The sequence below is a fragment of the Gekko japonicus genome, unplaced genomic scaffold, assembly GCF_001447785.1.
Source record: "Gekko japonicus isolate JY-2015 unplaced genomic scaffold, Gekko_japonicus_V1.1 scaffold1248, whole genome shotgun sequence".
In the NCBI taxonomy this organism is placed as follows: Eukaryota; Metazoa; Chordata; class Lepidosauria; order Squamata; family Gekkonidae; genus Gekko; species Gekko japonicus.
The window spans coordinates 516,112-531,514 of NW_015171541.1; the positions used below are offsets into that span (position 1 = coordinate 516,112).

The 15,403-nt window shown below is 45.0% G+C and overlaps 1 protein-coding gene across 1 annotated transcript in view; it reads right to left on the reverse strand.

Annotated features, from left to right (window-relative positions):
• Positions 1–13,176, reverse strand: part of COLGALT2 (collagen beta(1-O)galactosyltransferase 2) — a 32,901-nt gene extending 19,725 nt beyond the window's left edge. Inside the window, exons 1-4 of the mRNA XM_015419651.1 lie at positions 13,086–13,176; positions 8,700–8,817; positions 6,728–6,862; positions 3,090–3,294 (exon numbers count right to left, since the gene is read on the reverse strand). Of these exons, the coding sequence (XP_015275137.1) occupies positions 3,090–3,294; positions 6,728–6,862; positions 8,700–8,817; positions 13,086–13,126 (499 nt within the window). The 5' untranslated portion in view covers positions 13,127–13,176. The remainder of the gene's footprint in view (positions 1–3,089; positions 3,295–6,727; positions 6,863–8,699; positions 8,818–13,085) is intronic.
• Between the last annotated feature and the right edge of the window lie 2,227 nt (positions 13,177–15,403).

The window sequence follows — 15,403 nt, forward strand, 5'->3', positions numbered from 1 at the left end:
AGGATCCTCCTTGATTCACTCACTCTCTTAGCCTCCTTCCCAGTCCACAGTCAGTGCTTAACTGTCTCTTCTTGAACTGTCAGTTCCCAACTGTCATCTCTCAACAGAATTCCATTTGAACAGCTTGTCACTCAAAGGTTTTCAGACTCTGTTAGGCATTAACCCTTGACAGTCCGTCACAGCTGCCAATAAACTTTGCTCAATGAATTCAACACCAGGTTTGTCATTGGAAAAAGTCACCGAGTATAGGATTTAATGCAATTTGATGAGCAGCCCACTCTGCAATATGCTCTGGCCACACCTCAATGCATCCCAATGCATGCCTCTTGATTTAGGTACTTGGGCTAAGATCCAGGAGGGAAGGGGAAAGTCAGCTGGAGCTTGGCTTGCCTCTGTGAAAACATTAACCAAAGGCCTGGCTGCAGATGTGATTATCTTCTGCAGACACAGGTTCCTTCTCTGGTTCCGGGCCTCGGCCATTGAGTCAGAGAATGCCAAAGCCAATGGGGGGGACGGGGACATGAGTAATGGTAATGGGTCATAAATCAGAATCACAGTTAAATCAACAGCAGCCCTAAAAAGCTGCAGAAACTCAGGACACACCAAAGCTGCCATCCAATATGAAGCATAATTTTTTTTTAATTACTATTTTTTTGAAAGATCTAAGCTTAGGAGTTCAAAATTAAGTTCCACTCAGACATGACCAGCTGAGCCAGAGGCCCCAGATTATTAATAGCAGACCCCTCCTGGTATTTTTAGTTGACTACGGAAAAGGCTGTTGTGTGTCTGCTCCATTATGAATTTCTCTCCGCAGGCAAACCAGCTGACTATAACCCTTTGCCAAACCACAGTTCAACTGTCAGGTGTCATTATGGGAAATGGATGAAAAGATATCCTGACATTAATGGATTTGGCAATGATTTAATCAACTCGTGCATCCGCCTCCCTCATTCCCCAGACTTTGACCTGCTTTGCCTTGTAAAAAACATTTTCAGAGCCATTTCAAAGCAGTTCCTCCAACAGTGTTGGTTAATGTTTTTATCCTCACTATTTCCATCATAATTTCCTTTACTTAGAGGTGCCTCGAAACCTTGATTTAAGACTAAGTCCAGGATATTACCCAATGCCCAGTTTTTACATAAACAACATGGCTTCCAACATTTCACAGAGGGACATGTTTGTGTATTAATCAATACCAAGTATTACTACTTGCACCTTTCATATACTGAAGAAAGTTCTCTGCTCCTGGATGCAGGGTTACTGCTTAGGTCGGTGGCACAATAGGAAGCTTTCTGCTGTATTTTGTGGCTTAAAACCAACCAACCATGGGGACATGTAGTTCCTTAGGAGGAGGTGCAAGTATCGATACTTACTGATTTGATTACCATTAATGAGAGATGGCTTTGATGTTCAGGCCAGGATTTAGATGTCGAGTATGGGAATGAACACAGAGGCAGAACTAAAGTAACGCATGCTTCTGGGTTTCCTGTTGTGTTTTAGGAAATTCACCCGTTTCTGTGTGCGGGGTGAGTTCAGCCCTTTTCCCAGCAGCAGCCCCCCCCCCCCCAAAGCGACACAATATGGTGGGTTAGGGTCAGCTACAGTCAGTGGTGCATGATGTAACATTGACAGTACAGTGTTAGGAAAAGGACTACACACGCAACATGCTGAATTCACAGAGCTTTTCATATGTTACATGAAATGAGGTGATAGACTGAGGGAACCATTATTTGTTGTATGTCTTAGGACTGCAGGGGAAGATATTTGTAAAAGCTCCTCAGGATAAAAACAACCTCCTTTATGTAATAGCACACCAGAGATAAAGGGTTGGCATAACCCTCTCCTTAGCTGGTGGTGGAAAGTCCAGTCCAGTTGCAGAGGACTTATAATCACCCCATGGGATCTCCAAGGCAAGAGACATTCAGAAGTGGTTTGCCATGGCCTGCCTTCACATAGGAACCCTGGCCTTCTCTGGTGGTCTCACGGTCACGTACTAACTAGGGCCGACCCTACTTAGCTTAGGCTACCCAGATCAGGGCAACTGCTAGTTCACTATATACTTTTCCAAAACAAAACACTTCGGAGAGCATTCTAAAAAATCAGCCTTCCACCTGGAGTCTCAGGTGGTGGAGATGACAATTCTATCACCTCTGTCAGCCACCTTGCGGGTACAAAGGACCTTACTCTGCGGTAGAGTGCCCAGTGTTGATTTAGAGATGAAGCAGACAAAAGGGTAATTGGTGCAGCAGTTCAAAAAGATCCTGACTAGTTTTTGCACAGAAAAGGACAGGCTATATACTACAGAGCTACAAACTCTTTATAGCCTGGCTAACAGAACCTGTTCTCCCTTACATCTGGGGATTATTCCTAATGCAAATCTTCCAGCAGTATACCTCTATCAACTCATAGCTCCAAATTTGCGTAGAGCCATATCCTTGGCTAGATTTAATGTTCTTCCTTCAGCTATTTTATCTGGCAGATTCCAAGGGATTCCCTATCCTAGCAGGTGCTGTCCTTGTAGGAAGGATTGTGTTGAAACTGTTGCCCATGTTCTCTTCCAGTGCCCTCTCTATTTGGTGTCCCGTCGGGATCTTCTATATCCCATATTAGGCCATTTTTTAGAGTCCCCTGATGATTTTAAGCTTCTTTTCTTGCTCGATAACACAGACACAGAAATAACTGAAATAACAGCAAAGTTTCTCTGCAGTGCCATGGCCCTACGGCCTGATAAATGATATGATGAATTAGGTGGTAGAGTGCCCAGTGTTGATTTAGAGATAAAGCATACAAAAGGGTAATTGGTGCAGCAGTTCATAAAGATCCTGACTAGTTTTTGCACAGGAAAGGACAGGCTATATACTACATGGCAACTTAGTATTCAGGATATACATGGGTATACATTTATGTGCATGTACATTAGAGGCAATATACATCCATCACCGTGGTTACTCAGAGATTAGTCTTATTACAGTTATTATAAAGTCACCCCAGTGCAGTTCCAAGAACAACATGCACTTGGCTCCGTGACACTGCATACTGTGTAAAGTCTACCGTGTTGGTCCACAGTAGATGTTTTCACAAAGCCCTACCTGCTTGGCGACTGGAGAAGGCAAAGACAATGATGTCATCAAAGCTCCATGTATAGTCCTGATGTGGCGGATAAAACATCAGCTGATCTGAGGCCTCTTTTCTGAGATCTATCAGAAACGTGGAGTGGACCATCGGAACAGCAAAGCAACCAGCCCTCTTCCATTCCCTGATCAGGACATAATCTGGTGTCCTCTTGTAGTAGCCCTAGAACAAAAAAAGCTCATAGCTTAATTCAAATGAGAGGGAGTGCCTGCCAGAATCTTTAGGCCCAATTCGTTTCCGTGAGCCGCAAACCTCCAGAATGTGAGGTACCCAGTCTGCAGGTCAGTTTGAACATTGGGCACTGGAGGCAAAATCATCCCTCACTCTCGCATGCACAAAAAACACTCTTATGACTCTTATGTTGGGTGAGCAACAAATAAGATAAAATACTTTCTCTGCAAAAAAAAGAAGCTGATCTTGGCAGATCAATCATCTGGCTAAATTTGAGCTATACTCCCACTACCAAGCTTACTGAGATTTCTTGGAACTGAACACTTAATAGGCCACATGAAGCAGATAGAAAGCAAGTGTGGAAACTGAACCACCACCAAAGGTCAACCAGCTGTTTCTGCAAGCCGGAAGATGCCTGTCAAACACCTCCAGCAAGCTCCTGACAGGTTTTTCTCTCTCTCGCTTACCTGCATTCAAAACAGCAAAAATACCTGTAGCCGGCAAATCCCTTTTCTAGCACCTATTCAGACAGTGAGGGTCGAGTCTACACAGTACGAAGTCTTTGGAGTCTCTAGTGTTGGTCACTAGTAAATTTCCGAATGGAGCAAACAGTCGCTGCCCAGCACTATTTCCATTTGTGAAAACAGTGCCCTGAATGAGAGGCAGAAGCCTTTGGCCACAATCAAGGTACACTCTCCCCAATCACCCCTCAAACACACTGGAGAGGCAAAGAACTCCCACCATACGTGCGAAACAAAGTCCTTGCAGTATCCAATAGGTGTTTGTATCATGTGAATTGGCCCTGATGTGACAAAAGATCAATAGTCAAGAGTACAACTAGATGAGACACTGAAGACTGGAACTTTAGACATCCTTAATAAAAGCAACCATGGGGCTGGGGTTTATGGATAGGCAAGATGTAAAGCAACTGGACATCATTTCTTGGGGAAAAGATGCAGGGGGGAGTGATTCCACCCTCTGCAATTGTGCTGCAACCCCATCCAAATCCCCACCCCAGGGGCTGCTTTTAAAAGAAAAGTCTTACAAAGATCCAGTCTCCATTCCAGTGGTAACTCTTCATTCTCTCATCACTGTACCAAATGGAAGGATAGGATTTTGCATGATTGGGAAGAATGTCTGGAACAGTACTTTTTTTAACACTCTGCCCTTTTTTTTAATGCCACTAGCTTATGTGAAATTGACTGGGCCTTTTTATCAAGATGAGATTCCTCCATGTGGATGTAAGATTTCTGGTATTCCTGCTCCAGAGATTCAATTCAGAAACCGGGCATCTTTAAAAGACGTATGGGTGAGGGAAGACAGACCCCCAAGTCTCTACATATCCTCATGCCTAGTAAACATTCTGCCACCTTGGGTTTTTCTGTTGTTCATGCGCCGGCAAATGTTTTTGTGCAAGTCATGTTACCAGAACATTCAGTGATGGAAACAATTGCCTAAGAGGTCCACCCTGAAAAAGCACAACTTTCTAGCTTACTGCCAAGATGAGACCAAGGCAGTGCCAAAGATCATTCCAAATATTGAGTCACCCAAAACAGCCACATCGAAATGAAGCCTTCTCACTAAAGGTGAGCATGGAGAGGGTTACCCTGATGTACTTTTTCGGCCTCCCATAAACTGTGGACTTGTTGGTAAGTTGTCCTGCTTGTTGGAAATGTACAGCTGGATGTTTTTGTAGGACCAACCAACCAATAAGTGTCCATCACTTATGCTCCTGTTTCCAAAAACCATCACTTATGCTCCTGCTTCCGAAAAACACTGCAACATCACTGCTCCAGCTGCCTGGTGCCCTTGGGCTATGCGTCAGCAATTAATCCCCAGAAGGAAAAATTGATGAGACAGACTGAAATAACAGCACTGGAATCATCTATAAACAAAACAAAAGTAGAAGCAGCAGGAGAGAAAATCGGGCGAGATGTTATTCCTTCTATAGATTTTCTTCTTCATATTTACACAAACAAAAACCTGATGATGCTAGGGTATTGGAGGGTGGTGCTGAACTTGGTGGACTAGGAATTAGGAACCATAAAGGTCACAGACTGAGTTTTCTGTCTGTGTAAAAGGAATAGAAAAAAACCATCCACTTAATGGGTTGCTAGGGAAGGACAGGATGAAGAAGAGATGGGACTTATACCCCGCCCTTCACTACCCGAAGGAGTCTCAGAGTGGCTTACAATGTCCTTTCCCTTTCCCTCCCCACAACAGACACCCTGTGAGGTAGGCGGGGCTGAGAGAGCTTTTTCGAGGACTGCTCTTGAGAGAATAGCTCTGAAATAACTTGTAATTGACCCAAGGTCACACCAGCAGCTGCATGTGGAGGAGTGGGGAATCAAGCCCAGTTCTCCCAGGTTAGAGTCTGCGCTCCTAACCACTACATCAAACTGGGTCTCTTGATGCTGGTTAAGTGCAAAGCTTATGAAATGTATAATTTAAAAATTATACTGTTATGATACTGCTCTTACAGCCAATTCGGCTCTACGAAGGAAATTTATTTAATACATGTGTCTACATAATACAAAAATTTAATGATTTTAATCTTAACCAACTGAGAAAAGAACTTGGCAACTGCCAGTGTAATATTAAAATCCACCCCTGCTAAAAGAAACCTCAAATTATCCAGTTCACACCTAGAGTCCTGGATATAAGGTTTTATCCAACTATCTCATGCCTTGTTAAGCAAACCACAGTCAAATAGACAGTGTTGAAGGGTGTCTATTTGGCCAGAACTGCATTGGCACAGTCGCTCACAGTAAGGCACCTTATTTAAGCGTCCCAATAGCTTCATAATCATCTGTAGCATGGGACTGTCAGGAAATCAAAATGGGCTGGGAGAGACTGTGGTGACGTTAAACCTAAATATAAAGGTGAGCACACTCTGCATGCTCTTATCATGGTACTTCTAGTATCCAGTTTTCCCGGACAGCATGAGATTGAAGAGAGGGCTGCCGAAGGCCCTTGTTCTTTCAGATCATGAGGGGAGATTCTGGCTCAGATAATCAGATGGCATCAAAATTATTCTACAGCAGCCACTGAAGGAACCGGCACCAGCTGATGGAAGGAAAAGAAGTGGTCCTACCAGTGCCTGGAGAATGCACCATTCACACAGCTGACAGGTAGACATAATCAGTCAGCATCCCTCGCCTGCAAATGCCAAGTAAACAATTTTGGATGACCACTGTAATGCTGCCTGTTCGCATACTGCCATGAAGTAAATGCTAATTGTTTTTAGGTGCATGCAAGAGGGAATCTGGTTATGCTCCACCCCCAAAATCTCCAGGCATTTCCCAACCCAGAGCTGGTAACCCGAGGCAGCGCCCTTTCTACCACTGTCTGTTCACACAGAAAGACCCACGTACATTGACAGGGCTGTACAGATAAGTAAGAAGGCAACAGTAACATCGCTTGCCTGAGGAGTCATTCCACACCAGAAGTTTGAGTAGAGGGTGCGTGATTCAAGCATGGGTGCCACAATGGTCTTGTTCTCTGCTATCAACAGATTCAGAACTTCTGGGTTTGTCAGGAAGTTGTCGGCATCTATGAACTAGAAAAAAGGATGGACGTGGGCTTGTATCCAACGATGCACAAGCATTCGCGCAATTCCACTTGTGCAAGACCTTTCAGAACTTGTAGTGCTTTCCTCCCTATATACTATAATGCCCAGTAATTGGTTGCGCAAGTGGAAATACCAATGGTGACACAGTGCATTTGACAGGGCAGGTGGCTGCCGTGGGCATCTCCTTGTGTTTCCATTTGCGCGAATGGAAGTTTCACACTGGAACCAACCCAATAAAGTGAGATTTTGTCCAATCAGGTTGTGGGGAGCCTTACCCATCCTGAGCTCTTGGGATACAGCAAAATGAAAAAGTAAGTAGAGACTTCCACCACAAATCTACCAGCATTAAGCTAACCAAAGTTTACACTGAACTCCAGCCAAGGCAAACATTGGTCAACTTTATAACTGCTTATATGCGCATACCAACAAGCGATGCTATTTAGTAGGTGATCACCACTAGACTGGAATGGAACCCCCGTACTTATTAACTCTGTAAACAAGAGCAGAAACCTCCAAACATTTTGTACCAGGCCCACAGAACTAATCCAAGGCTGGAGCCATTGGAGAACAAGGGCTTAAAAAAAGCTATGGCTGAACCCTGCTTGGGCCTAGCTTGGAACCACTGTGGTAGTAACAAGAGGGCAATCAGAGTGCATTTTCCTCAGCCAACAGTGATCCCAGCCAGCCTGCATCTAGGTTTAGAGGCAGTAGGCCTCTCCGGCAAGTTAAAGCCTTAACACTTTTATGTTTGGATCTTAACTACTGGATGTGAGAAAAGCATGTCAGCTTGTACTCAGGCAGCACCCTAGAGCTCCCTCGGGCCCTTTGGCAACAGCAATATCGAAGCTTTGCCTCAAGTCATTTGAGGTGTTGCTACTCTCCATGAACATTAGACCATGACAAGGGATGGTGGGTATTAATTTTGTTACATACAAACACCACAGCAGCACAGAGCTTCATTGGTGAATGGTTGACTAGTTAAGAATCCACTCTTCATCTGTATATACATCCCCTCCTTACATAGGTGCTTGCACAAGGAGGGGTTATAAAGCACAGTTAGGAATCTTAAGGGTACATCCTAAACATAATTTATGTGGTAAAGCCAACTGCAGTATCACATTCCATCAGTTCAGGTCAGATGTTCAACCTTCCCTCACGTATCAAGCTCAAGGAAACCCGTGCTTCCTGTTGGCTATCCATAGTGACAGTCACAATCCCACCTTTCCCTCCCCCTGCAGAACAATTTTTCAAGTAAAATAAAACTATTTTTTAAAGGAAACATACCCAACATTTTAGTAAATGAACTTCCCAGGTACCTGGAATTTTAAAGCAGAAAAGCAAAAGGAGAAGGATGACAAGGATATGTCGCATTTAAACAGTGAAGGGTATGTGGAAGCTAAGGGGGAACAAACGCGAAAAGCAAAAGGAGAAGGATGACAAGGAAGAAATCAGCATGAGATTGGGAATATATGCATTTAAACAGTGAAGGGCATGTGGAAGCTAAACTTACCCAATAGAAGGGGGAACAAACACCCCAACCTGTTAAAGGATTGATTGCAGGTAATCTTCATCCTCTTCCAATATTAGGAAGAAGGAGATAGGGCGATAGTTATAAGAGGATTTCTGGAGCTAGGGAAACAAAGGTATCTATAGCCCAAACTGTCAAAGTTGTCTACAAAAGCATTTAGCAGCGGAGAAGAACTTCAGTAAAAGCCACACACACCCCGTTTCCCCCTTTTAAATCTCAGAGGAAGAGTTGTTTTTTTGTAACATTCAGAACGACTGTTTTTCTTTCCCTCTTTTGCCAGCAGCCTGGAACTCTTACCATGATGTAGTCAGACCATTTTTCTCTGGCAGTTCTCAAAGCCGCCTGGCGCAGCTTCATCACATGGGTAAACCTGGAGTTCGGCCAGTGTTTGGGCCCAATCTCATCAGGATAAGACCTACAAAACACCAAGCAGAAGGGGGGGGAAAATACGGCCTTGCAGTGTCACGCATTCTAATTCATGCTGGACTGCCCACTAATATTTCTTTTCTGACTTCAGCATTTTATTTTGTAAAAGGGAGGGAGGGAAAAAAAGCAAATATATTCAGTCACCTCGAGTGCTCCAAAAATGTAAGCGCAGAAGGAGGTTTCTGAGCAAAGAAAACGCTCACAGGTTTATTTTGGGAGTGTGTACCCAGGACATGCAGCATCACTGCACTTCCTGCCCCAGGTATGCATTAAAAGGAACTTTGTTGAGGGGGGAAAAACACAACCCAAGATGGAAAGTCTTTTTTCCCAGGCTTGCATAAAGTAGCTGGTATAAAACAAAACTGTGATTAACATGTGAAATTTATGACTATAAGATGTTGTGACAGCCGCATCTAGCGTTGATGCCTTTTTAAAAAAAGATTAGAAAAATTCAAGGGGAAAAGCCTATCCAGGACTACCACTTGAAGGCACTACTTGTTGAGTGTGCAGAGGCCTCTGGGGCTGCCTGCTGATGCAGAGTACTGGATCAAGTAAGGCACCTGTTACGTTCTTAGCATGTGTCACTTTCACACATGCTAAATAATGCAGTTTCAATCCACTTCAGCTATCGTTCGCAAGTGGGTTTTGCCATTTCACATACGTCCATTTTTGCATCTGGCATTCGCTCCATATTTTATTAGCACTCAGCCTGGTTCACCCTTGCCTCGGAATATCTGTTTTCATTGCATTGCCTCAGATCCTGGTTTCTGCATTGGCTAGTGTCAGCTTGCCATCTATTTTGTTTGCTCGCTCCTGCACTGGTATGCAGATTTTCCTGTGTCAGTACTTGCCTCAGCGGTCATAAGCCACCTGAGCCAAGTAATTCATGGTGAGGTGATACATACAGAGGGGGAAATAGGGATGGGGAACTGATGGAGATCAATGAAGCCATGTTAAGTTGTCTGCTTATTGTTCCTTTCGAATTGGAAGCGGAGGAAGGGAAATGTGCCGCTCAAAACTACATTCAGATACCCTGGGGCAATGCCGTACTGACTACGAAGTCTCCCCTGAACAGCCAAAAATCTATGCAGTAGGTACCATAAAACCCAATGAACAAAGCAAGTGAAAGCGGCATGCAGTGTAGAGGGAGATTAACCACCCGATGTGCCTGTGGAAAAACTGTGAGGAAACAGATGGGTGCAGAATCAGCCACAGTAAAATCCAGTTGCAGAGTGGATTGGAAGTGCATTATTTGGTCTGTGTGAAAGCGCCCATTATGTTTTCCTTCTCTCTTCTGACAAGGAAGGTCAGCATGGTTAGAGTCTCAGGCTAGGATCTGAGAGACCCAACTCTGAATAGCCATGCTGCCATGGAAGCTCACCAATCACTCTCTCTCAGCCTCACCGGCTTCACAGGGTTTTTGTGAGACTAAAATGGCGGAGGGGAGAATGGTGCTGTGAGATTCTTTGGGCCCCCACTGCGAAGAAAAGTGAGGTATAACTCTCCAAATACATAAATAATCAACAGTTCAGACAAGCAGCCTTCCAACAAACAACAGCAGATCTGGGTTATCCCTAAGAAATATGGGGTGGGGGAGGGGCACTCTTTTTGTTACCGTGTTAAATTTTGGGTATCCCTTTAGATAAGACAAGATAAACTTGAATAAGAATAAGTGGGAGCGATATCTCAAAAAGGACTTTGGAGAGCTGGAGAAAGTACAGAGGAGGGCAACCAAGATGGTTAGGGGGTTGGAGCACCTTCCCTATGAGGAAAGGCTGAAGAGTCTGGGACTTTTCCGTTTAGGAAAGAGGCGACTAAGGGGGGACATGACAGAGGTTTACAGAACTATACACAGGGTGGAGAGAATAGACAAAGAGAGATTTTTCTCCCTCTCCCAAAATAACAGAACTCAAGGGCAGTGTTCCCTCTAAGCTGAATTAGTGTGAGCTAGCTCACAGGTTTTTAGCCTCTGGCTCACACATTTTTGTCTCAGCTCAGGAAGGATGGCTCCAGAACAAACTTAATTTATGCAGGAGCCAAATCACTCGCTCACAACTTTAATGCCAGTAGCTCACAAAGTAGAATTTTTGCTCAGAAGACTTTGGAGCTTAGAGGGAACATTGCTCGAGGGCATCCAATGAAACTGATGGGCAGGAGATACAGGATGGAGAAAAGGAAATACTTCTTTACATAGAGAGTGATTAAAATGTGGAATTCACTGCCAGAGGATGTAGTGATGGCCACAGGAATAAAGAGCTTGCTGAGAGAGCTCTTGACAGAAACTGCTCTTTTTCAAGGACAGCTGTGCCAGAGCTTGCGACTGACCCAAGGTCACATCAGCAGGTGCAAGTGGAGGAATGGGGAATCAAACCCGGTTCTCCCAGATTAGAGTCCACACACTTAACCACTACACCAAACTGGCACTACACCAAACTATCAATGACTACTAGCCATGGTGGCTGAGGGGAACCTCCACATTCAGAGGCACTAACCCTCTGAGTCCCGGAGCCAGGAGGCAACATCAGGGGAAGGCCTCAGCCTCTATGCCTTATTGGTGGCCATCCAGAGGAACTGGTTGGCCACTGTGTGAGAGAGGATGCTGGACTAGATGGACCACTGGTCTGATCCGGCAGGCCTCTTCTTATGTTCTTAATCCCCTGGGAAACATTTACTGTTAAGGGCAGAATTTTGTAAAGACAAAGGCTGGCTTCCTAATTCCAAAAGCTCTCTGACTTACATGCTTATATGTAAATAAGAAACGTACGTTCAGACTCTAGAACTAGAGTAAGAAGCAACTACACTGTCATCAAATGGCAGGTGTCATAGCAACCAGATATTAAACCACCTCTGAACATATCTTGACTTGAAAACTCTATGGGGGTGCCAAAAGTCAGCTGTGACTTGATGGCAAAAAAAAAAAAGCCAATTATACTGGCCCATCAGAGGAGTTGCCAGGTTCATTCCATATGAAAACAGAACAGATCCCACAGTGGTAGTAATAGTCTCTTTAGCAAGCTTTGCACTCCTGCTGCCGGTGAAAGCATTCTGTGTAGCCCCAAAGCTTGCTAACCAAGCAATTTTATCAGCTTTTTTGCTACTGTCAATTAGCCTCAACCGACAGATCAACACTTGGTGGGTTTAGCATATTCCCACTAGGTAAGGGTTTGACTGGCTGGTGACGGTGAGGTGCTAGCACTTTTCAGGTGGCAGGAAAAAAACCAAGTGTGGCAAGCGCTCCCTACTTGTCTCCCTAAAAGCCAACGCTGTGCTGAACTTCAGCCGTCTAGGTGGGTATTTGCATTCCATGGCAACTGCAGAATCTGGCATGAAGGATGAACCTGGCACTTTAAAAAAAGCCTAGTTTGAATCATTTCTTCTCTGGGTTTATATACCCATTGCAATTAAGTTCCAAAAGTTCTCTGCCTTTGCTAACTTATGATACACCAACATGAAAGTGCAATTTATAGCTGTGCAGATATGGAAAAGAGCCCTTCACAATATCACTTAAGGCCTGACATGATCAGTATTTTGCAAGTGCCACATGCTGAACTGGAATTAGAACAGCTTGTCTTAGAGGCCAAAATTAGTGGTTGACACAGGCCACTTAAAAACAGCAGTACTGCGCCAGTTCCTGTTCTCCTTCTTCCCGGTATTTAAGTTTCTCATGCCATTTCCTTGCACTTCCCCACTGCCATCAGCCAATAATGTGGAGCAGACAAAACAGGAGGGAGAATGGAATGGGCAGTATGGACTAAATCTTGTTATAGGAGGCAACATGGGTAATATGGACTAGGGCTGTGGCTCAGTGGAAGAGCCTCTGCTTTGCATGCCAAAGGTCTCAGGTTCAATCCCTGGCATCTCCAGTTAAAAGGACCAGGTAGTAGGTGACGTGAAAAACCTCTGCTTAAGATTCTGGAGAGCTGCTGCCAGTCTGAGTAGACAATACTGACCTTGATGGACCAATCATCTGATTCAGTATAAGGCAGCTTCCTAACATGACACAGGGCTGCCATTTCGAGCAGTAGCCCCATGTTGAGCATCAAATCCAGTTCTGCCAAAGGGAGGACCCGTGAAACAATATGTGGGGAGGGCAGGACAGGGAGAGGGAAGAAATTGCCAGCCTCCCTCCATGTCTCTTACTGAACACATTTGAGAGGCAAGGCAGTATTGCAGAACAAATCCCCCAGCAGCGAAGGAGCTGGAACTTGTTCAGCCCGTGACTTCGACTAAAAAACCCCCTAGCACTCCAGTACTTACTGAGGGTCATCCATTGGCCTCCACTCCACATAGTGATACATCTTTTGTACATTCTTCAGCCACTCTCTCAGGATACCCGTTGTGTTGTCGACATTGTGGTCTGTGGCTACCCTAAAGTATTAACAGTGAATACACAGAATAATTAATTTTCTTGGCATCACCATCTTCACGTTCAAGATAATTTCAAAAAGGTCCACGCTGGCTGGCAACTGTGGCTCTGTCACTGCTACTGTCCACTGTTGTAGGACAAGGAATATATTTTGAATCTCAAACACGCACCTACGTCCCTACCAACCAACCTCCAACAACATCCCAAAATGATACTAAATAGGCACCAGCAATATCAGTCACTGGATAGGCTTTAGTTGTGAGTGCAAACTTTCAGGTTACTTAGAATCCCAGCTGAAAAGTCAGGTTTTAATTAAGCAGAGAGTACAAAGTTACAGGTATACAGCCCCTGTGATGCAGTGGTGGAAGTCCTAGACCAGGATCTGGGGGATCAAAGTTCAAAACCTCACTCTTCCTTGAGGAATACTAGGTGACCTTGGGCCAGTCACACTCTGGCCCCTGCCACACGGGGGAGGAGGGGGAACATGGGCAAAGTGCGGCTTTTTAAAGCCGCACCAAAAGAGACACGCGGCGGCGGGATCACATAGATCCCCTGAGCCGCCGTGCACTTCCTCCCCGGCACGATCAGATGCCGGGGGGAGGCCACTGACAGGGAAGCGAGGCAGCCGAACTGCGCATGTGTGAGCATGCGCAGTTTGGCCGGGAGCCGGGATTGCTACGAACGAAGAGCGCGCCGGTGATCCCACGGCCGCGCTTGATACGGCGTCCCAAGTAAGTCCTCCTCTGGGGGTGTTCTTTTTTACAGCGCGTTATTGGCCTGAAGGGATGGATTGGGGACGGGTGCGAGCCGATTCCCAGATGTTGCGGTGTGCTCGCGCCCGTTTGCTGCGCCCCCAATCCGTCCCTCTCCTGGGCCAAAATCTCCCGTGTGACCGGGGCCTCTCTCAACCTAATATACCTCACAGGGTTCTGAGGATAAAACAGGGAAGGGAAAACCATATAACTAACTCTAAGCTACTTCGAGGAAGGGTGGGATAAGGGAGAGCAGCATTTCCCAGATGTGGGCTGGGGAGCCTGTGAAAGTGGGCTCTGGGTTTTTGCAGTTCTATTGATCTGCGCATGCTCTGACAAGGTTATTTAGTGGATTTGGACTTGTGAGTCACTATACCAAAAAGGTTGGGGACTGCTGTACCAGACAGGTTACAAGAGGGGGGACCTACAAGGGACTTGTGGGGAAGAGGAAATCCCATTCCGTCCTACCATTCCCTACCTCTTCTCCCCCTGCTCTGCCTCTTTTTAACCCTTCCTTACCCACCCACACATTCGTTCTTCCCCCAATCAGTAACCTGCCCAACTGCCTATTTTGTTCCACCCTCAACCCACCCAGATACCCCTGTTTTCGCCTCCCTTTATAGACCAACTAACCTATTTCCTCTGTCTTCCCTAACACACTCAATTGGCCAACCACCCTGTGGTTTTTATTCCATCCCACTTTAAACATTTTGTGCAGAATCATGGGTTGCTAGGAAATCAAAGATGTCAGCTGGAATTCTTTTCCCCACAACATCTGGGCATGCACAGGTGTCACTTGTTACTTTCTTGGGAGTTTTTAATCCCGGGCTTTGATATATTTTTTCACATTTTGTGCAAACATGACATTATGCCAGATTTGCAGAAACATATGCTTTCGCTCTAGAGGCACCTCCATTACATTTTTCCCCCATCTGCACGGGAGGGACACCCACTACTGTAACACGATTACTATTCCAGCATCATGAGTGTACATGGAATAAGCACTATGTAACTGTATATGATTTTAAAAAATCAAATGAGATGTTCCAATGACACAGTTGAAAGATAGGATGCACAGAATACAGCAAGAGATTTCCCAACCTCATAAAGCAGCAATTTATAGCAATTTCTTTATTACAAGGAAGGCTGAATCCACATCTAAGCTATGCTAATTTGTTACATTTAGGGGGGAAACAGCTTTAAAAAAACAGGTCACTGTTTGCTATCATTTCACTATTGGGAAATGAAAGGGGGTGGGACTGTTTATCAGCAATCAGTCTGTGCTCCATGGGCACCTGTCTCAAAATCATTCACCTTTCCATTTTGTGCAACTATATGTCCAGAAAAAAAGAGGTTGATTCATTGAACCAGGCCAGCCTTTTAAGAATTCTGAATTGCTTGTAATTATACATGTAGCAGCTTCATATAGCAAACTGCTCCAGCCAATAGCAGTTCTG